Source organism: Sporothrix brasiliensis (genome assembly GCF_000820605.1).
Source record: "Sporothrix brasiliensis 5110 chromosome Unknown Cont19, whole genome shotgun sequence".
Lineage (NCBI taxonomy): Eukaryota > Fungi > Ascomycota > Sordariomycetes > Ophiostomatales > Ophiostomataceae > Sporothrix > Sporothrix brasiliensis.
Genome location: NW_024467138.1, coordinates 140355 through 164583, shown reverse-complemented (window position 1 = coordinate 164583; position 24229 = coordinate 140355). Strand labels below are relative to the sequence as shown.

General features: G+C 44.7%; 6 protein-coding genes across 6 annotated transcripts; 3 read left to right on the top strand and 3 right to left on the bottom strand.

Annotated features, from left to right (window-relative positions):
- Positions 1 to 1084: 1084 nt before the first annotated feature.
- On the top strand, positions 1085 to 1579 carry SPBR_01081 (uncharacterized protein; the record flags this gene model as incomplete). Its single annotated transcript, XM_040759399.1, has 1 exon — positions 1085 to 1579. The coding sequence occupies one exon, from the start codon at positions 1085 to 1087 to the stop codon at positions 1577 to 1579; it is 495 nt and encodes a 164-aa protein (XP_040617827.1).
- Positions 1580 to 2192: 613 nt separating this feature from the next.
- SPBR_00200 (fungal transcriptional regulatory protein) lies at positions 2193 to 4827 on the bottom strand (the record flags this gene model as incomplete). Its single annotated transcript, XM_040758520.1, has 3 exons — positions 2193 to 4431; positions 4518 to 4589; positions 4649 to 4827. The coding sequence occupies 3 exons, from the start codon at positions 4825 to 4827 to the stop codon at positions 2193 to 2195; spliced, it is 2490 nt and encodes an 829-aa protein (XP_040617826.1).
- A 1006-nt stretch (positions 4828 to 5833) lies between these two features.
- Positions 5834 to 7726, top strand: SPBR_00389 (MFS multidrug transporter; the record flags this gene model as incomplete). The annotated part of the gene is made up of 1 exon (XM_040758708.1): positions 5834 to 7726. The coding sequence occupies one exon, from the start codon at positions 5834 to 5836 to the stop codon at positions 7724 to 7726; it is 1893 nt and encodes a 630-aa protein (XP_040617825.1).
- Positions 7727 to 8024: 298 nt separating this feature from the next.
- SPBR_00760 (aldehyde reductase) lies at positions 8025 to 9158 on the bottom strand (the record flags this gene model as incomplete). The annotated part of the gene is made up of 3 exons (XM_040759079.1): positions 8025 to 8817; positions 8888 to 8898; positions 9087 to 9158. The coding sequence occupies 3 exons, from the start codon at positions 9156 to 9158 to the stop codon at positions 8025 to 8027; spliced, it is 876 nt and encodes a 291-aa protein (XP_040617824.1).
- An 845-nt stretch (positions 9159 to 10003) lies between these two features.
- SPBR_01097 (uncharacterized protein) lies at positions 10004 to 10466 on the bottom strand (the record flags this gene model as incomplete). Its single annotated transcript, XM_040759415.1, has 3 exons — positions 10004 to 10159; positions 10234 to 10344; positions 10401 to 10466. The coding sequence occupies 3 exons, from the start codon at positions 10464 to 10466 to the stop codon at positions 10004 to 10006; spliced, it is 333 nt and encodes a 110-aa protein (XP_040617823.1).
- A 12006-nt stretch (positions 10467 to 22472) lies between these two features.
- On the top strand, positions 22473 to 24139 carry SPBR_09033 (uncharacterized protein; the record flags this gene model as incomplete). Its single annotated transcript, XM_040767159.1, has 3 exons — positions 22473 to 22665; positions 23564 to 23805; positions 24059 to 24139. The coding sequence occupies 3 exons, from the start codon at positions 22473 to 22475 to the stop codon at positions 24137 to 24139; spliced, it is 516 nt and encodes a 171-aa protein (XP_040617822.1).
- Positions 24140 to 24229: the final 90 nt, after the last annotated feature.

Genomic DNA, 24229 nt, shown 5'->3' with positions numbered 1-24229 from the left:
ATGGGCGAGCTACACGCACCGAAGGGCATTGGGCATGTAGTTGTGGTCGAGTGTGGATGCGAAGGCGTCGACTGCTTCGTGTCAATCGAGGTCGACTGCATCAGCGACGTTGTCGACAAGACCACTGGCACAGATGACGGCAACAGACGACAGCAACAGATAACACTTATGAATCAGGACAGGATCCAAGAACACCCGCTTAGTAGCATACGACGTCGATATTGCGTTAACGGGCCGACGACGGGCATTTGCGCTCTCTCGTTGACCCGGACACTATGAGCATATCCAATCATGCCTGCTCCGGACATGGCACGAGACGGTACGGACACACGAGTGTGCTCCTCCTGGATCGCATGATGATGCAAAGAGGATGCTCTCGGGGCGGAGTATGTCAGACCTTGGTGTAGACTTCACAGTCGTTGCCCTGGTGCTTAGCTAAAATGGGGGACGGATTCGTAGGGCATTGGTAGCGCATGAAGAGGCCCAAAAGCCTAAAGGAACCCAAGGAGCCTAAAGGAGCATTAACGGGCCTAGAGGATCTTACTGGTGTAGCTCAACTAGAGCCACCACAAACCACTAAAACCCGTTCCAAATGCCCCGCAGAGCCCGCCGTGACGCTTAAAAAGCCGAACCACAGGACGGACTTCCCCACCAAATACTCGCATTGACGGCGTGAATAAAACGGCCGCGCCTGGCAGCACGTAACAGCGCTCCAGTGGCTGGAAACGCGCCGGAGTCTGGCGGACTGGGGACAAGGCTGCGCCGGCAATGTAACAGTGCACTGCAGTCCATATCGTCCACATATTCAATTGCATCGTACACCTATACACCAGACAATGATCCTTGGGCCGTTCAGCCGTTGGCAATGTAGACCAATCATAGCAGCACACGCAAACATATCTCACGCATTATGCTTCTGACGGTCGACGGGACTCGTAGACGCCGACGCAACAGCAGCATTGGCGGTGGTCTGGATGTGTATAAGTAGAGGACTGCCGTCGAGGTCTCTCTGTCTCGCTTCATCTCATCGACAACAACACGTCTACACAGAGAAATAACATACACCATCACCACCTCCACCACAATGACGACCATCTACCTCGCCCATACCGTGCCAGTCAACCCGCCGGGCGCCACCCCTGTCTTGTCCGAGGCCCAGGTCTTTGCCGGCTTCCAGCGCAAGATCCGCCAGCCCGGGGAGTTTGTCCCGGCCATCGCGGCGTCCGAGGTCCTGTCGGACGCCGACGGTGTCGTCAAGCGCAAGGTCACCTTCAAGGCCGCCCCGAACGCGGACCACCCCACGCAGGTCGTCGAGGTCTGCACCGAGCACGCCCCGCACCGCGTCGACTACGCCCTGGACAATGGCAGCACCGTCCTCAACCTGATCAGCACGGGCTCCAGCGGCAACGCCGACGACCTGTACGTGACCTATGCCTTCGCGTGGAAGCACCCGGAGTCGCTGGCGGTGGGCAGTGCCGAGTACAGCGAGACGGAGGCGCGGCACAAGGCCGTGGCCAAGCTGGCGGTGGAGTCGAGCATCGCCACGACACGGCGGCTCGTGAGCGAGGGGGCGATTTAACGGGAGCAGGGGCGAGAGGGGAAAGCACGTTTATCAAATACAAAAACAGACACTGACAAGAATCCCCTCTCATGTTGAATATGTTGAATCATTGATGTCAGATAGACGTTGCGTTACTAAGGGGCTGGTACGAGAAGAGAATATTAGATTGTGATACAACAAGCAGTGAAGCAAAAAAGAAAAATAAAAGAGACTGGCATTGCAAGAAACACAAAAAGCATACTCACCCGTCTCCATAAATCAAATAACGCCCCATGTCCTCTACTTTATCACCCCTGACTGAAAGCAAGACACGTTATGCAACTACAAGACACAGCACACCGGACGAAAGTACTCATGCCCATTAGTTTCTGCCTCAGTAGCTCTTCGTTTGTCTCATTTTTTTGGCGTGTTCGTTTATTCGTGAAGTTAATACATTTTATTTCATTTAAATCAGCCCCCCTCTTTAAGTTTTATATCTAATTTTTAATATTTCTTTTTCAAGGAAATAGCAGTATAATAAAAGAGGACATTTAAGATTTCAAAATAATTTTACATAATTTCGACAATGCCCCCCAACTCCTCTACTCTCACGCGTTTATTTAACTTTCGGTTTCCTCATCCATCAGCCCCATCACTGCGCCATTGGCTCCCATGTGTTGTCCAGGTCAAAGATGGCCTTCCAAAAGTTGCTGTCAAACTCTTCTAGCGGGATATTCATGGCACCGGGTGAGACGACCAGCCGTTCGTTGGGGGTGTTGCTGTTGCTATTTCTGCTGCCGTGGCTGGCCGCGGCATTGTCTGTGTCGACGTCCATCACGTTGGTCGTGGCTTGTGATTGTGCTGACTGCATCGTTTGGGGCACCTGTCCCTGGTTCTCCGGCCCTGAAAACGGATACGGCAGTGGAGACGCAACAGCCGCAGGGGGCGCCGATGCCACAGCGGCAGCCGACTCGGCCGACCAGGGCATTTTATGGGGGGCCGCTCGGTGCGATGCCGCCGTCCACGGCGGCGGCACCTGGTGCGGGTCGGGCGGCATCTTGGTGGTGTACCAAATGCGGATCCAGCGCATCTTGTCGCGGTGCGTGGCCAGGATGGTGCGGGAGTCATAGTAGGCGTATCGCCGTTTGCGGGGGATACTGGGCGGCGCGGCCGTGCCGGGTGGTGTGGCTTCGAACTCGTCGGCCGCCTGGAAGAGCCGTTCCAGCCGCAAGGCCAGGGCGACAAAATCCAGGCTGAGGCGGGCCTGGCCAATGTGCCACTCGGGCGCATCGAGGGACAGCAGCCGGGTCAGCGTGACGATGCCAAACGAAAGGTGGACGGTGCCGAGCAGAGGCAAGACGCCCAAAACGTCCGGCGGGATGGCCGTGTACGCGTCGAAAAAGTCCCGCGTGGCCTGCAGGCAGTTCCACAGCGCCTCGGTCCGCAGGCCCGTGTCGGCCAGGTCAATGGCGGACGACGAGGCCGTCCGCAGCCGCAAAAAGATGGCCGGCTCGTACAGACGCACCAGGGTGGCGTGGTAGTGTGTCCACAGAAAACAGTTGCTGCGCACGTGGGCCGGCAGCCCACCGTCCCGAGCATCGCCAGCGTCCCCGTCACCTCCTCCTCCGCGCCCATCATCCCTCGGCATGCCATGCACCAGCTGGTCCAGCTCCTTGCGCAGCGTCGCCATGGCCATGTACACCGGCGCAAACGCCAACGCGGGCGGGGCGTCCACGTCCGGGCTGGGCAGGACGGCATAGACGCGCGCCGCCACGCGCTGCATGCGGGCCAGGGCCACGGCCAGCGCATCGGACGCATGCTCGTTGGCCGCCAGCAGCCGGTCGCAGCAGTCGTCCATGTAGGCGGTAAAGGGGAGCGGGTGGATCCGGCGGAAAAAGGAGCCCGACAGGGCACAGACATAGTAGCAGCCCAGCATGGCCCGGATGCCCTCGAGCGTGTGCGGCGGACGGACGTGGCCAAAGCCGCACAGGGCCGTCGTGGCGTCGGCAATGAACGCATTGAGCGTCACGCTCCGGTCGTGGTGCATAGGACGGCACAGCCCCAGATCGCTCACGAGCCCGGCGGCCAGCTGCAGCAGAGGCGTCACCCTGGGATCCACGTAGAAGCCCAGGTCCGACCAGGCCACGTACAGCAGGATGGCCTGCAAGAGGGACACGCTCTTTTCCTCGTTGGTGACGACGTGCAGCGCAATCTGCTCGCGGAACCAGCGCTTGGCGTCGCGCTGCATCTGCGGCGGCTGCGGGAGGACGACCTGCAGGATGATCTTGAACAGCAAGGGCTCTGCCTGGTAGAGTTCAAATGCAGTCAGGTTGGCAGCCAAGGGCACAAAGGGGAAATGCGGGGAGTAGGTGCGTCGGTACTCGTCGAGGGCAAGGTCGGCATCACGAAACGTGACCTTGAGGCCGGGGAGCACTTCGACGTGTGTGGGCGGGTGGGTGAGCGGGTTCTGTGTGCCCAGCACATTTGCCAGAGACGGGAGCAGATCCCCCTGTGGCGGTGGATACAGCGGAGGAGGTTGGTCTTGGTGCGGCTGTTGTACACGCGGCGGTGGGGGAAGAGAGGATCCAGGCGATGAGGTGGTTGATGTGACGGGCGTCGCCGTGCCGCTGCCAGCGTGGCGATGCGGCAGTTGGGAATGCGCGTGCGCTTGGGATGCATGTGAGCGAGACGAGTCCGGTGAGGGCGCAGAGGTGGAACCACCTCGTGTTGAAACAGATGCTGGCGAGTCGTGTGCGTTGGGGGGCGTGTCCGTGGCGGTCAGAGTGGCCGTCGATGCGGACAGAGCTGCAGGTGCTGTTGGCTGGACATGCTGGCTAGCAGTAAGCAGCGACATGATGCCGTCCAGCTTTTGTTCCAGTTGGCCGACGCGGCTGTCATGTCGTGGTGTTAGTGACGAGTGGCCGGTGGATGTTCTGGCCCAACATGGCAATTGTTTGGGCGGTACGGCTGTACTCACGTTGGGTTCCCTCGTCGTGGCCCTCGGGGCTTGAGACTCGGAAGGAGGCATTCTGTCTTCATGCGTGCGCATCTTCATCATTAGTGGATGAGTGGACGATCCTGTTATGCCATAACGGCCGCAAGACCCACCTCTCACATGGCGCTTCTCCAGGTTCCGACAACCAGTTGCACCTGAGTTTCGAGCTGCTGCATTTGGCACAAGCCCGCGGCCGGAATCGGGGCGCGTCGGAAGGGTGGAGTGAAGATGTGGCAGCGCGGGACGGCCGAGACGACGAGCTGCCCGATGTGCCGAGGCGGTCGGTGGTCATTATGAGGTGAGGTGTGGCTTGTGTTGACGTTATTGGGTGGGAGTGGATGGAGGACGTTGTTTTCACTTTTCGGTCAGAGCGCTTCTTCCTGTTATTGGACTCTGTAGTCGTATGAGGAAAATAGTGGCGGATGTGCCGTCATGGAAGCAATAAGGGGCGTTCGCTGAGTATGAAGTCAGGTATGAGTATAGCCGGGACTGTGATGTCGTCTCGTGCGATGTGATGCAACCACAATGTGGATTGAAGAAGAAAAGGGTCTTTCTCGTCACGCAAATAACATCGCAGCAAACACCAAAAAGAAAAAAATAAGCTGTCTAGAGTTTGCCCGACAGCGCAGAGCTGACACACTCTTCGACCCTACCAATCGTATGCAACGGTTTGACACCTGGAATGTGCCTGGGGTGTGGTGTACGATGTGAGCAATACAACTAAAGTTCGATGAAGAAGACGTGAAGTCGGTCAATCGGGAGTCCCGAAAGTGGCCGACCCCGACTGTGGATCCCTCTTTGAGGCGCTTCAGCCAATCGGGCGCTGCCGTCGGTGGACCCGCTGCCGGCCGGTGGGCCACTTTGACGTGCAACTCCACGCCTTTCATCACAGGAAGGCACATCTTGCTGCCATCGGCCAGACGTTCGGGCCCGCCCAGACGGCAATTCCATGGCTGCATGCGGGATCGTAAACCAGGGGTACGTGAAATATGGCCCGTAACGTGCGGAGTTAAGAGCACAATGGCCCGACTCGTCTTAGACTGCGAGAGTCCGTCCACGGTCGGCAATACCGGAGAGCTTTTCATGGGCAAGCATATGTTATATTAGGCCTCGTCATCTGCTCCGTTTCAGTATTAGGTTTTTTCATTGCTATAGTCATTGCCAGAATAGCCGTCATAGGAATCAAGGTGTCGTTGTGTCTGCCAACCATCACCAAATCGTCCCATTTCTAACATCAACAACACGAGCCAACCTAAACATCCAATTCCGACACAGCACCGGCATCATCCACACCCACCATGTCCTCAAAAACAAACGACGAACCACTGGCCCGGGCGGGCGAGACTGCATCACCGGCGGACCCAGGTCAGCCAACTCTTCAACGCTCACCGACGGCAGCCACCGAGGACAACCACGCGCACGGCTTCAAGCTTCTATCGGTCATGGTGGCCCTCTTCTTGTCTGTGTTCTGCGTGGCCATTGACCGGACCATCATTGCCACGGCCATTCCCAAGATTACCGTCGAGTTCGACTCGCTGCCCGACATAGGCTGGTACGGCTCGGCATATTTGTTGACGTCCGCCTCGTTCCAGCTACCCTTTGGCCGCATCTATGCCGAAGTCAATATCAAATGGGCGTTTCTGGTCGCCGTCGTGCTGTTTGAGGTCGGCTCCGTCATCTGTGCGGCCGCGCCCAACTCGGCGGCCCTGATTGTCGGGCGGGCCATTGCCGGCTTGGGGGCGGCCGGCATCACGTCCGGCGCCCTCACCATTATTGGCCGTGTCCTGCCGCTGCACCGCCGGCCCGTATTCACGGGCGCCATGGGCGCGGCCATGGGCATCTCGCAGGTCACTGGTCCTACGATCGGCGGCGCATTTGCGGACCATGTGACGTGGCGGTGGTGCTTCTGGATCAACCTGCCCATCGGCGGCCTGGCCATCCCTGTCGTCATGCTGTTCTTGAATTTGCCCGTTCTGCCCCCGCAGCCGTCCACTGCAGCCGGTGCTCCCGCCCCTGTGCCCCTGAGCAAGATGACCGTCCCCCAGATCCTCCGCCGGTTTGACGTGGTCGGCCTCGTCCTCATCATTCCCAGCGTCGTGTCTCTCCTGCTTGCGCTCCAGTGGGCCGGCACCGCGTATGCGTGGAGCAGCTGGCGCATCATTCTGCTGCTGGTGGTATTTGCCGTCACCTTTGTCGCCTGGGCCAGCGTCCAGCTCTATGAGGGCGACGCGGCCACGCTGCCCCTGCGCCTCGTCAAGCAGCGCTCGCTCGCCGCCGCCATGGTCTACATGTTCTGCACCCTGGGCCAGCTGTTTGCGCTGACCTATTATGTGCCGGTTTGGTTCCAGGCCGTCAAGAACGTGTCCGCCCAGCAGTCGGGCGTCAACATCCTGGCCATGACGGCCCCGACGGCCGTGTTTGCCGTGCTGGCCGGTTTTCTGACGTCGGCCATGGGCTACTACAACCCGCTTTTGCTTGCCAACACGGTGCTCTCGTCGGTGGCCACGGGCCTCATCTGGCGGTTCGGCGTCGACACCAGCACGGGCTACTGGGTCGCTGCGCTCGTCATCTACGGCATCGGCATCGGCCTGGGCGGCCAGCAGGCCTTGATGATCCCGCAGGCCGTCTTCAAGGGCCGCGACATTGCCCTCGGCAGCTCGGCCATGATTTTCACGCAGACCCTTGCCGGCGCCATCTTTCTGTCCGTGGCCCAGAACCTGTTTGCGCAGAACCTTGTCGGCCAGCTCGCTGCCCGCGCGCCCGGTGTCGACCCGCAGTTTGTCGTCGCCGCCGGCGCCTCGGACGTCCAGGCCACCATGGGCAACGTCTATTCGCCCTCGCAGGTGGCGGAGATCGTCGCGTCCTACGCCGCCGCCCTGCAAAAGGTCTTTTTAATGGCGCTCATCCTGTCCGTTCTGAGCGTCCTCGGCTCGGCCTCGCTTGAGTGGAAAAATGTCAACAAGGGCAAGAAGGCGGCGATGGCGATGGCTGCTGCAAAGAGCGACGCCGAAAAGGCTGTCCCGGCATCTACTACAAGTAACGAACCAACAAACGAGATGGGCCCCATCGACTGCGGCCAAGACTCGGACGCCAGCAACCTGCCGTCGCACATGACTTTGAAAGACGAGGAGGCGACTGTTGCGTTGGAGGCCGGCACTGGGGCTACGATGCCAGCAGGCCAGAAGGAGTAGGGGATGGACGTTTCAGGGTTTTCCTTTACATAACTCCGGTGTGTCGTTTCCGCTCTTTGGTTTTCCATTTTTGTCTTCTTCTTCTTCTTTATTTTTTTTTTATTTTTTTTTATTTATTAATTCTGCCTGTAACCATGTAGCAATGACATTTTAGTACGTGCTGATCAACTGCTGAGTGATATTCAACTCTCAAGTGCGACGTAACCACTGCGCACTTTCGAATTTATTTGTTGCATCTGAAATACGTAGGTCATGTTCGAGAAAATCTACCCTCTGTCCTGTCATGTCCAACGCCCGCCTACTCATCCAGCGGCGCCACGGTCGGGTCCCAGCACACCGGCTCGTACTCTGTCGTCTCCAGCGCCGCCACCTCGTCGGCCGTCAGCTCAAAGCCGTAGACGTCTGCATTGGACTTGATCCGGCTCGGGTTGGCGCTCTTGGGCAGCGGGACGTGACCCTTTTGCAGGCTCCACCGGATCAGCACCTGCGCCTCAGACACCTTGTACTTGTCCGCCAGGCTCGTGAGGGCGGCCTCGCCCCAGCGGTCGCCGCGCACCAGCGGGCTGTACGCCTGGACGGCCACGTTGTGCTTGGCGCTCCAGTCGACAATGTCGCGGCGCGCCACCCACGGGTGGATCTCCCACTGGCCGACGCTGAGGATGCCGCCCTTGCCGGGGCCGCCCCGCTCCTCCTCCAGCTCCTTGATGTGGACCAAGAGCTCCTCGAGGTGGTGCACGCCGTAGTTGCTGACGCCAATGGACCGCACGTGGCCGGCCTCCACGGCCTCCACCAAGGCACGCCATGCGCCCTTGCGCGCCTCCGAGCCGCCGTACGGTGCGTGCAGCAGGACCAGGTCAATGTAGTCGAGGCCCGACAGCGCGAGCGAATCGGCGACCTGTTTCTTGGCGCCCTCGTAGGATATCTTCTTGTACGGCACTTTTGTCGTGAAAAAGAGCTCGCTGCGCGGGATGCCGCTGTTGCGGACGGCAGCGCCGGCGCCGGCTTCGTTGCGGTAGGCGGCCGCCGAGTCGATGTGGCGGTAGCCGGCGGCGAAGGCCTTGAGGACGACGTCTTCCGTTTCGGCGGGGGGCCTGTACATACGGTGAGCATCCAAACCACAGCGAGGAGTAAGGCGTGTTGGTGAAGGAGGCAGCGTCCTACGTCCGGTAGAGCTGCAAACAGTTAGCATTCGATCGGACACACAGGGTGTGGGTGTGCTCCGGGAAATTCAACACGAGATGCAAGGGGAATTCGTGGGCTATCCTTGCGACAATCACCAGATGAGTTAGGATGGAGGATGTGGCAGTCGTCGTTGTGATTGCAATTGTGGTCATGTCGCGTTAGGATTGAATTGACTTACACCAAAGCCCAGCAGGGGCAGCTCGTAGCCGCTGTTCAGCTTGATCGTGGAACGAATCGAGAGCGGGGCCATTGTGGGTGACACTGTGTCGTGCGGTATCGAGAGCGGAGACGTTGTTGCGGCGGTGGAGGACACAAGGGAATATGCACAGGCACGTCAAATCAGGGGCCCAGGTGTTTAGGTGTTTCGTCGAGCTTTCGAGGGGTGGGCATTTCTGCCGTTTTATACGGAGCACTTCGATCGAATCTCGTGTACCAATACAGCCAGCACGACCTCCCCCCTTCGTTAGTCATTTGGGGCAAGATGCAACGTACAAGTTGGGAAGATGATGCAATGGAGTGGCCCATGTCGATGTTACTTTCTATGCAAAACGGAGAATGTGGCCCGTACATTGCACCCCACCTACCAATTCCCCATTTTCGCAGGAATGAAGCCATCCAAGCCAAGCTCCTTTGGTCTCGTTCGTAGTCGTCGTAAAGCACCAAAGAAGCCGCACGGTTACGTGTTCGGGGCCATGCTGCAATGCTACCATTCGGCCTCGAATTGATGATGTTGTATTTGGTATGTCCGCTTGCTTCCTCTACCAGCTTCCTTTACTGCTTGTTTCCGAATCTACATCCGTCCTTGCAGGTGCCATGCTAACGCACTCTTATCTCCAACATGGGACGTGGTTCCTCCCTGCAACATGCGCCCCTCCGTGCCTCTTGGTGAGATGTTTACAGGCGCGGGCTGGTCAGTGCGGCTGGCTGCTGTGTCCATGCTGTAGCCAGCAAGCTTGCATTATTAATCCAGCCTACGGCTCACCAGTGGGCTCGTCGGAGTTGATCGGTCTCTCCTTCGCATTGCTTGTCGTCAGCCACATCCGGATTTCGGACCATCCTCCTTTCTGTCAGCCGCGCCGGTTGCGTTTGGGCCCCTTAAAGCTTGCCGGACTCAAAGTTCATAGTGGTAATTTTCTCCACGAGTGGAAACGTGTCCCTGAGAAAAGCTTGGTGCACCGGGTCCTCTTTGACATAGTATTCAAGATCCTCTACCGTTGCAAACTCCGCGACAAAGGCGTGCGTGTGGCCGTTCTGGGGACAAAGAGAGGTACGGTTAGTATTGCTCTCAGGCTGGAGTACACGCCGTCAAGGGAAATGTGTCTCACTTGAAAATGCTCAATGGACGTGTCTTTGCCGCCCTGCATGGAGAGCACATACGGCTTCTGCGTCGTTGGGTGCACACAGGTCTGCGTAAGGTTGAGAAACTGTTCAAGGCCCTGTGTGTGTTAGTAGCCGCCGGCCTGGCTTGGAAAATCGGAGAGAGCACACCTACCGCCTTGAGGCCCTCGGCATCAGCCGAGTCCTTGAACTGGAGAAGAACAACGTGCGTAATCGTCATGTTGGCGATGTGCGAGGGGTGGTCTCTTGGGGACTATTGCAATATGGAGATATCCGGCGCAGATCAAAAATTGAATTGATATTGACGCAAAGCAATGGCAAACGTAGAATCGGTGGACAGCGAAACTGGGCTGGCGATATATACCTCTTCCATCACTCACCCAAGCTGTCTTTTCAAGCTTCCGTCGAACGACCTTCTCACTGCAGTACTTCATGCTCATGAAGCCCCGCCTCAGAGTGGCCGGTGCAAGGTAAGCTGAGTGCGTCCCACATCGTAGTTAAACAGTCTCACAGGTAAATACCACTCACGAAGCACAAGAAAGCAGTCTACGGCCAATCTGGCCATTTAAGGCCGACTCCTGGGGCTGCTAATATCACCCCCTTCCCCTCCCCCCCCCCCCGCGCGAGTTCAGCAATCATCAACGAAAACACGTTTTCTAAGCGGAACTGCTGTGCAATCACAGCGAGTTAGACTCCATCCGGGGTGATATTTTGGGTTTCTGCATTTTCAAGGCTGTCAAAATGAGCCGCGACACAAGGCATAGGGGGCCTCGAGGGGTGAGAGGCGTCAGCCATGGGCAGACATGGTCGCAATGCAGATTGTTGAATATGAATGTCTGCGACTGGCATATTCCACGGACTTTCTATTTTTTGTCATTTCTAAGCGGCTGCGCAATCGACAGAGACATATGACAGTCTGAGAACGACGTAGTACCTTTCATATCACCGCGAATGGTGATATCAGTTTATCTAAACCGGGCATTCGTCTAGTCTTGAGAACGCTCGGGTGCCAATGGCACTTGATTAAAACTGAGCAAAACAAAAAGTTCTCTTAACCCATGATTCGTGTCTGTTGACGTGCGCCGCGATAGTTTGGATTTGAAGTTGAAACGATAACTGATGAGCTTAAAAATATTAGATCCTGCCCGGGCCAATTCGGTCAACCGGCTCTGATACGACGTAATATGGTGGCCAATGCGTTGTAATACGTCGTATTCACAAGTAAGTGAGTACCTTCTATTTTAGCCCACCACCCATTTCCGCCCGGTACATAATGTACCTTTACTTAACAATCGCATACAAAATGTACATTGAGCCACAACTTAATATCTCCACGACGAAAAGTATGAAAAATATAAAAATAATAATAAAATAATGTTAAATAAAAACGAAATGCTATTACCGATTTTTAAATTTTTTTAAAAAAATTTTAAACGGTTATTTTTAATACTTTATATTAAAAAATTTTAAATTTTAAATTTTAATCCTTGTCGTACATATAAAAATTTTGTAACTAGTGTGAATTCGCTCCGTTTTACAAATATACTGTGAGTTACACTGTATATTTTTTTACTTTTTAAAATATTAAGACGAATATAAATAATAATAATAAATAAAAAATAATATAAATTATAAAATAAATAAACTATTAACGTAATATTTAATAAATAATTTTAAGACTTAATAGTGTTATTATATAAGGAATTTAAAATAAGTACTATTAGTATGTGATTAACACACTAAAGATACTTTACGTTATAGGCGGTAAAGGGTGGTGGGTTAAAATAAAAGGTACTTATTATAACCGATTCGTAACCGAAGGCCACGAATTAGGTGACTAGGCTTATATAATAGGGCGCGGTGTGACGGGTCCCCAACTACACGTTAACGCCACGTTAGTGAAAAGCCTTTTCTCCTTAAATAAAAGGACTCCCTTCTTCCCACCGGAAAGAAGGGGTAAGAATTAGTCTTTGTTATAATATACACCTACCTTCGTTCTCGAAACTAATACTTTTTATTAATTAATTTATTATAAAGATTTATTTTATAATTATTTATAATAATTTTAATTCTTTTTTTTACGGATATTTTTTTATAATAGTTAAAAAAAAAGAAGTAATAAACTTACTCCTCGTCGGGTCGAGTCGAGTTATACGTTCGTATTTATAAGGTTTTACGAGTCTTTTATAAGTAAACGTCGACTTTATCCTCGAAAACCTTAACTTATAATTAACGGTCGAAGACTCGACCGAATTTTCGGGTATTAAAGTAGTAATAATAGTACCGATTAGTAGTAAAAAAGGAGAAGAAAGTGGTAGGATTAGTATTATTATAAAAGAATAAGTAAAAAAAAAGACGACGAAAAAAAGACGTTTAAAAAAAGGTTAGTAACGTTTAAAAAGAAACGAACTCTCGAAAAAAGAATCGTAGTTTTAAAAAATATAAAACGTTAACGAGTCTTTTATTAAAGTAAAAAATTAAAAATAAATCTACCACTTCCTTTTCTTTAATCCCGTTATTTAAAGAAAATTCTTTTAAATCGAATAATAGTTTAAAAGTCGACGAAAAAGTATAAAAGAGTCGTAAATCGAAAGATTTAAAAATACGACTATCGTTTAAAGTTTATAAGAATTATTTTACTTTTAAAGACCGGGAATTTTAAATCTTAAAATTAAAAATAATATTTAAAGTTAAACCGTATAAATTCTTAAATTCTCGTAATTAAGTCGTTATTACTTATAACTATATAAATAAGTCGTTTAAAAAGTAATAAAATTTATATATACGTAACGTTAAAGATTTCGAGAAACGTCGACGACTCGAACGTTTTTAAAATAAATTTAAAGAGTAAATAACGATACTCGTTTTTACTACGAACGACCCGTCGATATAAACTTATAAGTTATATAAAAAGATATATTCTCGACTTAATTAACCGTTATTCGAGTTTTTAAACTACTTACGTTTTTTAAAGAAGTAAATAACGTCTTTTTTTAATAAATTTAAAAAAAAACTTTTTATTTTAAGTTAAATAATTAACTTAAATATACGTTAAACGAAACTATTAATTATAAAAAGATTAATCTTTAAAACTTATACGTAAAAACCAAATTATTATTTATATAACGGGTAAGAAATTACTTTACTAATAACGTCCGTAATTCGTAAAAAAGTCGTAAACGACTCGACGATAAACCGTAAAAAAATATATTTTAAAAAAAGAAACGTTAACGTCGTTCGAACGGTTATAAAAATCGTAAAAACGATAAAAGGAGGAATATAACGGGTTTTTAACCTTTTCGTTTATAAAATAAAAAAGAGTCGTAAAAAAAACCCTTAGTTACTTACTTTAAGTATAATAAAGTAGGATACTACGTAAATAACTACTTAAAAAACGTACTTATTTAAAATACTATTATTAAAAAACTTATTAAGTTAAAAAACCTTTAATTACTTTTTTCGAGTTTAAAAAAAAGTAATAAAAATAAAATATAAATTATTAAAGAATACGTTAATAATATATTATAAAAAAGTCGAGAAAAAAACGACTATTACTTTAAATACTATTACGGGGTTAAATATCGTAAGTATTTAATTTATAAGACGACTTTAACTATAAAAAACGAAATATCCCGATTCGGTAACGTATTTAATAAACGTCTTTAAAACTTAAACATTTAAAATTTAAGATATCCTTATTACTTTTATAGATTTCCGTAAAAGGATTAAAAAGACGATCCGTCTTTATATCGTACTTAATAAATCGGAGAGTCCGGATATTAGTCTTATTTTATTAAGTGTTATAAACTTAAAAGTGTTAAATATTAATATTTTAATAAGAATACTATAACGTTTTACGTATAAAACCTTAAAGATTTATATTAAAACCTTAAAAAAGTTTACGAAAATTATATAAAACGAGACGGTAGTATATACGGTTATAACGTTCCCGGTAGTCTTAAGTAAACGCCTTTACGAGGACTATTCTTTCGATATAAAAAAGTAAAAGACTTATAAAGAAGTCGTACTACTTATCGAGTTAAAGGACTTTACGGATATTTTTAATATATTTAAAACGATAATTATTCTACCGTTTAAATAAACTAATTATATTATAAATCTTTTACCGGATACGTAACCTTTATATAAAACGATTTACCCGTTATTTAAACGGGAATTATAAAAGTTACGACTTTATATTAAAAAAAACTTATAAAACGGACGTATCCGTCCTTTTAAGTTACTAACCGACGTACTTATATTATTTATATTAAAAAAGAATAATACGTTACGATTTTACGTCGATTATCGTAGATTAAATAAAGTTACCGTAAAAAACCGGTATACTCTTTTATTAATTTCCGAGATTTTAAATCGGATAAATAAAACCTAGTTTTTCTTTAAACTCGATATTAAAGATATTTATTATTAAATCCGAATTAAAAAGGGTAATAAGTAAAAGACTACGTTTCGTATACGATATAACTACTTCGAGTATATAATTCTTTTTTTCGGTTTAATTAACGTTTTTACTACCTTTTAATATTATATTTATATAACCTTATAAGGGTTAATTAATATTATATATATAATATATATAAATAACGTTTTAGTATTCTTTTAATCCCGGGAGTAGTATATACGATATTTATACGAAGTGTTAAAGAGACTTAAACGAGTTTAATTATATATTAATTTATATAAGTGTAAATTTTTTATAAATAAAGTAAAATTTTTAAGATTTATCCTTATACGTTATAAAGTTAAAATAAATTTAAAACGAATAACTACTATTATAAAGTGGTTAAAACCGAAGTCTTACCGTAATATATAAGTATTTTTAAGATTTTATAACTTTTATAAACGATTTATCTTTACGTATTCGTAAATTATAACCTTATTTAATAACCTTTTAAAGGGTATATAAAATAAAAAAAACCGAGAATAGTTACGTTTTCGACTTACGAACGAGAAACTTTCGATAAGTTTAAAGTATATTTTAAAAAAACGTCGTTACTAAAGTACTTTAATTTTAAGTTATAAACCCGACTCGAAACGGACGTGTTAAAAAAGGGTAGTTTCGGGGTACTATTTTAATTAAACGAATAAGGTAAATACTATTTAATCGTTTTTTAATTAAAGAAATAAAAAAGGTTAAAGTTAAACTATAATACCCCCGATTAAAAAATAATAGTAATTATAAAGAGTTTTAAGTACTAGTAATAATACTTAAATAAGAGTCGTTAAAAAGTCGAAGTTTTATCGGACTACGTTAATTTAAAGGTGTTTATAAGTTAATAAAAGTTAAATAACCGATAAATTAAATAGTATATATTTTTAATATTATTTAATTTTAAAATTAAATATTAAACCGGGAAAAAAAACCTTACCGACGTATCGTTACGTCGTCCGGACTATAAGTTTAACGACGAAGATTATAACTATAAAAACCTTTTACTTATATTATAATAAAGGTTAACGGTAACGTAATAAGTGTTAATCTTATAATAAAAGTATTAATAGGTTTATAATTAAGACTAAAGAAAAGAGGTCGTGTTTTTATAACGAGAGTTAAACGAGAAGCCTTTATAAGTCTAATAAATTTAAACTCGTCTTTAAAAAAACTAGGTTTAAACGGGGAGTTCGAAAGCCTCGTCGTTAACTCGTGACTTTTAACCGAAACCACTTATAACGTAATATATTTTAAAGACTTTAGTATAATTTATAACTATATAAAAGAAGATTACGTTAATAAATCCTTTTACTCCGTTATAAGACTTATTATTAACCTTATAAGTTAACGATTCGTTTTATATAGTAAAACGAAACGTTATATAAGTAGAAAAGTTACGAGACTTTCGATAAAGACTAGACTAAGACGGATTACTAAAGTACCGTTACTATATTTATATCTCGGTAAAAAGTTCGGTACGTTAAAAGATATTTAACCGATACTATAATAAACCTTTAACGGGTTACTTTAAAAGAGTTAAAATAAAAGAAATAATAAAAAGAAAATTTTATTAATTAAGTATAATTAAAGATATATATAAATTTATCGATTTATATTCGATTTATTAACGAATCGTTACAAAAAGATATAAACTATATAAAGAGTTACAACCCTTATTAATTTTATAAAGACTTTAATAAAAGATTTTTATAAATTTTATTATAAGATTACTTATCGTTTACTATTAAAAAGAATTAGTAAATAATATTTTAATAATAATAATCGACTAATATACGAAGATATATCGTTTCCTTTTAATTTTAACTACTATTACGTTTAAAGGACTAGTACGAATAATATATATTAAAATTAAAAACCGGTACGGGACACTTAAAAGAATTATCTTTAATAAAAGAAGTGTATTTATAAGTTAATTTTAATTAAAAATATATATAACGTTATTAATTTACCGAAGGTTTTTAATAATATACTACTTTTAAACCGATAAATAAATTAAACGTATAAACTAGACCTTAAAATATTATTTAAGGGTATTTTTTAACGACGAGTAATCGAATTAACCGTTACTTTTATAAAACGTAAAGTTTACGGTTAATAATATTATTAACGTAACTATTAAGGTTACACTTTTTAATATATTATACGGATATAATTTAAATATATATATTAACGTCGAGACCGACGTTTACGAAAAAAGGGTATTAATTATCGTAAATAAGATCGAGAAAATTTATACCTTTAAAAAAAAAGTAAAGAATTATTAAAGAAAAACGTAAAAAACGTATAAAAAATACTATAATAAAAAGTATTAATTAAAAACTTTTAAAGTAAAAGATCTCGTCGTATTATCGACGTAAAATCTTAAACTATAAGTAGTTAAAAAAAAAATAGTACCGAAATTTATTAAACTCTTTAAAGTTATTAAAAAAATTAACTTATAAGTATATAAACTAACGTTACTATAAATATATAACCGTATTTATAATATATTCTCGGTCTTTTTATTAAAACCTTAAAAGTCCCGAAAAAAAGAGTCGGTAAAAAAGATACCGTTACTTATACTCGAAAAGGATTAAAAGAAATAAAAGGTAAAAGTAGTTAAAAATAAAACGAAACGTAATAAAAAGGTTTATTATTTAATAAAATAAGTAGAATAACCCGTAAAATATAATTAGTAGGTGTTTAAAAAAGATATAAAATATATTAAAAAGGTTATTTAAGATTATAAGAAAAAATATAAAAAAATTACTTTACGAAAAAAAAAGTAGATTTATAAAATTATTATTTAAATTCGGTTAACGACTTTACGGTAAAACGTAAGTACGGTGTACGTTAAAAACGTTTACTTAGTAAAAAAAGATTTAAATAATAACTTTATAATAATATATAAACGTTATATATTAAAGACGTTTATTTAATTAAAAGAATATAAAAACGACTCGGTACGTAAACGACTTAGTTACGTACTTATAACGTTTAACCCGAAAAAAAAAAAAAAAGTTATTATTAATATTTAATACGACTTAATAAAAATAAACGAATAATATACGACGAAAACGTTTTAAAAAGAAAAAGGGTTAAAACGACGTTTATAACGTTTTACGTAAACGAAAGAGAGGCTTTTCTCGGTTACGTTCCGACCGATTAAGTTAAAAAAAATACGACGATCCTTTAACCACTTTTAATATAAAGGATCCCCGGACCCGAGTCGTAAGTAAAACCGTTCAAGGTTCGACTTATTATTATTAATAATAAAAAGGATATAATCGTAAATAACTTACGACTTTATTACGATTCTTTTATAAACGGTTCGACTTACCGTTTTATTAAAGTTAGTAATTAACCGGTAGGCTTTTTTATAACCCCGTACGAATACTATTAACCGGTGTATAAATTCGTTTACGATATATAATAAAGTTAAAAACGTTTCTTCGTTCGACTTTAATAAAAGGTCGATTACTTTAATAATAACGTAAAAAACGGTATAAACGTTTCTTATAAGTAACGTAAAAACCTTTTTATAAAAATAATAATAAGTTTTATATTATTAATATCTCGTCGTTACTTCGTATATATAACGTAAAGTTTAATAAAAGTTAACGTTTTAAAGGTTATTAATTATATTAAAAAAATAAGTAATATATATATAAACTTAAAGGTCGGTAATAAACTTCGACTCGGAGTCGTCGTTATTTTAAATCTTTAACGACTCGTCGTCGGATTTATTATTTATTATATTACTATCTTTACTTAAATATATATCGTTAAAAGTATTACAGTCCGACGTTTTACGAATAAAACGTTAAAAAGTTACGGACGAGGTTTATATTATAAAAGAAACGGGAGTAGTATCGTTAATAATATACGGTCGAGTCGTAAAAGTAACGGGAGTTATAACGGGTCGAGGACGATTAATACTCGAAAGGTCCGTAACTACGTTATAAAACGTAAGGTTATTAAACGGTTAAAAACGGTTCGAGTTTAAAAGGTTTACAACTTAAAGACGAGACGTAAAGAAAGTAACCTTAAAAGGTAAAATAAACGGAATTATAAACGAATTAAACGATAAACCCGAAAAGAACGAACGTAGTTAAAATTTTTTTACGAACGGTAAAACTACTTATTAAATAAACCGTAATATATTAAACTAAGGTTAAAAAGGTTTAACGATTATTAAACGACTTATAAACGAATTAACGTCGATACGTTAAACGACGATACGAATACGGACACGTTTTTTAACTTTCGATATTACGAGTTAATTAATATAAAAAAAGGTAAACGAACGACGAAACGAGTCTATAATACGTCGAATAAACGTATAGTTTAATACGGTCGATAAACGTTAAACGGTTAAACTCGAATTACTTACGTTATTACGTATAAACGGGGAAATAAAAAGGAAAGACTACGAAATTCTTATTATAATATCGTTTAAAGACTTATTTTCGTCGTATTTATAACGTTTAAGTATTTCGAAAGATATAATAAAGAATAATTTAATTAAAAACGACTTTTAAACGAATAAACTACGATATATTAATAAATAAAAAAAAGTTATTAAAAAAACTTAATTAACGACTTATAAATAATAAATAATCGATAATATTATAAAGTATTAAAAGAAAAAGGGAAAGAAAACGAGTTACGATTTTTTTACGAGTAAAAAATAATTTACTTAAAAAACGTTCGTTAAGTTAAAAGTAAGTAAAGAGTAAAAAAAGTAAAAGTAAGTTATAATAAAGACTTAACCGAGTAACTAGTTTTATACTTACGTATAAAAAAAAAAAATAAAAGTAAATAACGTTTATAAAAAGAACGATATTTACGAATAAACGTTTCGAGTAAAAATAACCTATAAATACTCGTCGTTACTTATTTACTATATAATTATTAATATACTTTATAAAAACGACGACGTTAAATAATATTTAACCGAAAACGAGAATATTTATTTAAATATTAACGTTTAACGATAAATAATTTAAATACGTTTAATACTTTTAAACCTTATATTACGTCGGTAATTAATAGACCGGACTATTATATAATATAAAAGATTATAAGGTAACTCGTATACGAATTAATAAACCGTCGTATATAATTAAAGGATTAATTATAACTTCCGATACTTTTTACTCGAGTAAAAGTAAAAAGATTAAAAAAAGTCGTAAAAAAAACTAAAGTTTAATTTATCGAAAAGAAAGGATAATTATTATAACCGATTCGTAACCGAAAACTACGAATTAAATAACTAAACTTATATAATAAAACGTAGTATAACGGGTCCTTAACCACACGTTAACGTTACGTTAATAAAAAACCTTTTCTCCTTAAATAAGAGGACTCCCTTCTTCTCACCGGGAAGAAGGGGTAAGAATTAGTCTTTGTTATAATACACACCTACCTTCGCCCTCGAAACCAATGCTTTTCATCAACTAATCTATTGTGAAGACCTATCCTATAATCACTTATAATAGTACTCACTTACGGCGTATAATTCTACACGTATTCTTTAAAAACAAGCACAAGTATATTAAATTACGACGTATCCTATTGTCTTTCCCGGGTTGTCCTCCTCCCTGCACCCTTCTTGAATTTGTATTATTGAATATTAAAATTACCGTAAACTGCCACCGGGTTATGTAACTAGCCAGTTAAAAGGACACCAGATATTCACCGAATGTTACGTCATTTTTGTTAAAAGACCTTCTCACAGAGTGCGTGGCGCATCTGGAAACCAGTGTCCTCTGTCACACTTGCCGTCCGTAACCGCGTAAAGAAAAGCAATTGTATTTAAACGGACAAGTGTTCAACGTCCCTTCCGTCTTTTTCTGACGCAAATGCAGCGTGCTGAAATCATGCCCGTCACCTGATGCTGCCTTGACCGTGTGGCGTCAATGGGCACTGCCTTGTTTGCGTGGCGCATTTGGCGTTGCCTGCCCCACACCAAGAGATACAGGGCTCCCGCTGCTTCGGATCCCACGGAATATGCCCTAGCAAGCTCTTGCAAGCTCTTTCAAGCTCGATCCTTGCCAAACGTCTCCTCTCCAATGCTCAATGACGTTGTGTACTTTATTCTGCCGGCGTTGTCAGGTCCATACTTGCTCTCTCGTCTGTCTGAAAGCACGCCCGCACCTTCCATCCGCAGTCTCGATTCAAATTAATTACAAGATACCTTTAGCCCAATAGCAACAGTGACAATCATTAAGTTAATCAGGTCCATTTCCAACGCGTTCCAGGGCCGCCTGGCGCAAAGTAAGCCGCCGAGTCAGGCTAACGCCCAATGCGGAAGGGACGACGGCAAGCTCGGAGCCAGCACCTGTCCTGGACCTGACCAGGCCAGTTCCCTGTTGAGCCGGCCAGTTGCGCTTGCCTTTTCGCGAAAGACCTCAATGGACTTGTTCTGGCAGGAACCGCCTCGGCGTTCCACGTAGATCGTACGCTCCGTAATTATGTCTGAATCGTACCTTCCTCTGGCCTCCCCATCGCAATAGATCTCCCTTATCTAGCTTAGGTATAGTGAACCTGATTGTGTGGATCGTACGCCTGCCCGATTTTGGTTCGTCTGGTCTCTTCCTTCCTCTTTTGCCCTCTTTGTTGCTTTCTCGTTCCGTAGTCGTTTCCGTCCTGCTCCAGACATTTCCACCCAGTTCGCACTCTTACTAAACCCAGAGTTGCATCGCATCGCCACGCCGCCAGAGTTTCTTCAAGTTTACCCCCGCACACAGCCAAAAACTGAACAGCCCCCCGGCCGCCTTATGCACATGCAGCCCAACTGCATCTCCTTCTGTTTCCTTCTAGCTCCGAGCACCCAACCAAGCTCCTCTCCTGCTCTGGCCTCTGCAAAGTACTGCGAGTTTTCTTCTTCCCCGACGGAGTGTGAGCTCCAGTCCAAGCTTAGCCACCGCCACGACACCTCTGCCGTCTTACTCGTTGACTTTGCGACAAGCTCCTGTCCTGTAGCTCGACGCTGCGCCGTGAGCAAGCAACGCTGACCCTGCCGTTACGGCACTCTGATGGCAGTCTCACCCCCACTCGGCGAAGCCTTTATTAGATGGCTAGACAGCTTTTCTGACCGTCTGACCGTTTGACCGTCCGACCTTCCGACCGCCCACCAGCTCTCAGCGCTGTCCCATCTTCTTCGCCGCTGTCACGACTCGTCGCACAAGGCCCTCAAGCTTTTGCTGCCTCTCGAATTTCGCCTCGCCCACCGCCTATCCCACGACCCCGAGCTGTCCGTCTTCTCGTACTCCCTTCTCTGCCGCTCTTTTTTTTTGGAATTTTTATGGCCGATCGTTTTACGAGACACGAAGTTCCCCCTGTCGGCATCGCACTTGGTGTGCCGTGATCGAGTGTCCCGTACCTCGGTTTTCCCATACTTTTCATACCAACTGTTGGCTTGTGCTTCCCGTTGCTTGTATCGCCCGCCACTGCTTTGCTTTATCTCCATCCACGCACTTTCGGCTCTTTCAGCTGCGATTGCCTTCCCCTCGCTCGCATCCAAATTCGATTCGTCCTCCACAACACAACCAAGAAGAACCCCCCAGGAAAGCAGACCCGAATGCAGTGGGGCTAAGCAACGACAAAAGCCACATATCCTTTGGCGGATCACTCGGATCGATATACGCCTCGCAGCAGGCCGCACATGAACATTACGTTCAGCCTCTGTAACATAGAGAGTATAACGCATATCGCACATCGTGCGGCATATATATATACTCCTTGACTTCACCCAAACCCGCCTTCAGAATGGCCGCCCTTCTCGGAGCCACAAAGGGCGGCCAGGACCGCCCCCAAGATCGGGACGACGTGCCTTTTCGAAACGGCAACAGCGCCACTACCGCAAACAAGAACGCCAGTAGCATTTCTGCTCCTCCGGCTGCAGCCTTGTCTGGAAAGGCCACCAGCTTACCAAAGACGCCGACGTCGACCAATGATCAATGTACGTTGTTTTTTCTTCGTTTCTATGTTGGGGAGACAAGCAGCTTTAAAAAGTTATCAACACGGGAATGTGCTCCTCGCGGTCTGGCTGTTTTTACACTTTAGTCTCTAGTGTCTCGAGTATTCTCTCCACCTGTCATCCAAGAAGACTTGTGGTACTTCTATTTCCGTCGTTCAACATCGAGCGGCCTCGTCCCATTTTAAGCATAAACCACAGCCACACTCTAGGCTGCCGTTTTATGTTTCTTTCTCTGTTTTTTTTTTTTTTATCTTTTTATCTTTTTTGTCGGTTCCACGTTCCGGGTTGTCTTCCCGCGTTACGTATCCGTTTTTGTACATGTCGTTCCTGGCCTGACATGTCGTCCCTCTTGTTCGCTCGTGTTGGATTCCCCACGTTTTGCCTCTTTCTTGTCGACCCGCGATCTCGCACTTGTCGTTCTTAATTGTCCAATCTCAGCCGTCCAATTCTTAACACTCTTTTCTTCCTCCCCGCAGCAACTACCACGTTGACGTTCTTCGGTTTCTATTTTGGTCCCCTACCATCCAAATACACCGTCTCCACTTGGGCAGTCTCAATTTCCCTGTTCTGCGTATTACACGAGTACTGCGTATTTTACATCTGCCCATCGCATAGATATCATGTCCTGGCTTGATGTCTCGGCATGCCTGAGCTCGGCTTCGCCCTAAGTGGGGTCCGCATACGCGTTCGGCACGGAGGTCCTCCTGTCTTGCGCCGGGCGCAAAAATTCAGGACGCACAGGCCTTTTTCCTCTTAGGGTCGGATACGAAAAGTGAAGCGGGCAAGCCACATGGGAGACATACGAGACACAACAAAACAGAACAGAAATGCTGCTGCCTGGGGTCGACTTGTTCCAAAATGCCACTAACGTCGACAATAGCACAGCCTGCCACGCCCTCGCCCACCGCCGTCTCCGCCGCATCCACACAGCCCACGGTAGCTACTCGCAAAGCGCCCAGACTCTCGCGGGGACCATCTGCCCTCGCCCCTGTCAGAGGAGCTAACCCGGAGCAAACCTCCCCTCAACCACAGCAACCGCAGCAGCAACCGGCTGCGACGGCAGCTTCCGTCCAGTCGAGCAGCGCCTCTGTGAACACGTCGTCCATCGACCCCCTCTCTCAAGTAAGGTTGCCCTGTTGAGTCAAAAGAAAGGCCCGCAATAAGCTATGCCTAACTCACCCTTGCTTCTTCTTCACTGAATGGGCCCGGATATTTATATCCCACGTGACGTGGCCTTGTGCTTATATACTTGGCATCCCGTGAAACGGACATCAAATGGAAACTTAGCTAATGCGTGGATACGCACGACAGCATATCTTCCTTCGCACCAACACGGACCAGTCCCGGAATCCGAAACTTCGGTCCTATACCACAGGACCCGACAGTTCTGGCCCAGATGCATCGTCTCCCACCGCTGATATATCCCAGCGCTTCCCTTTTCCGGGCGCCGATGTAGGGAAAGAAAAGAAGTATGCACGTTCCGTCTTTGTACATTGCGCATGTAACTTGCCCCGATTTCTCGTGTCTAACATCAACCAGAAAAGGA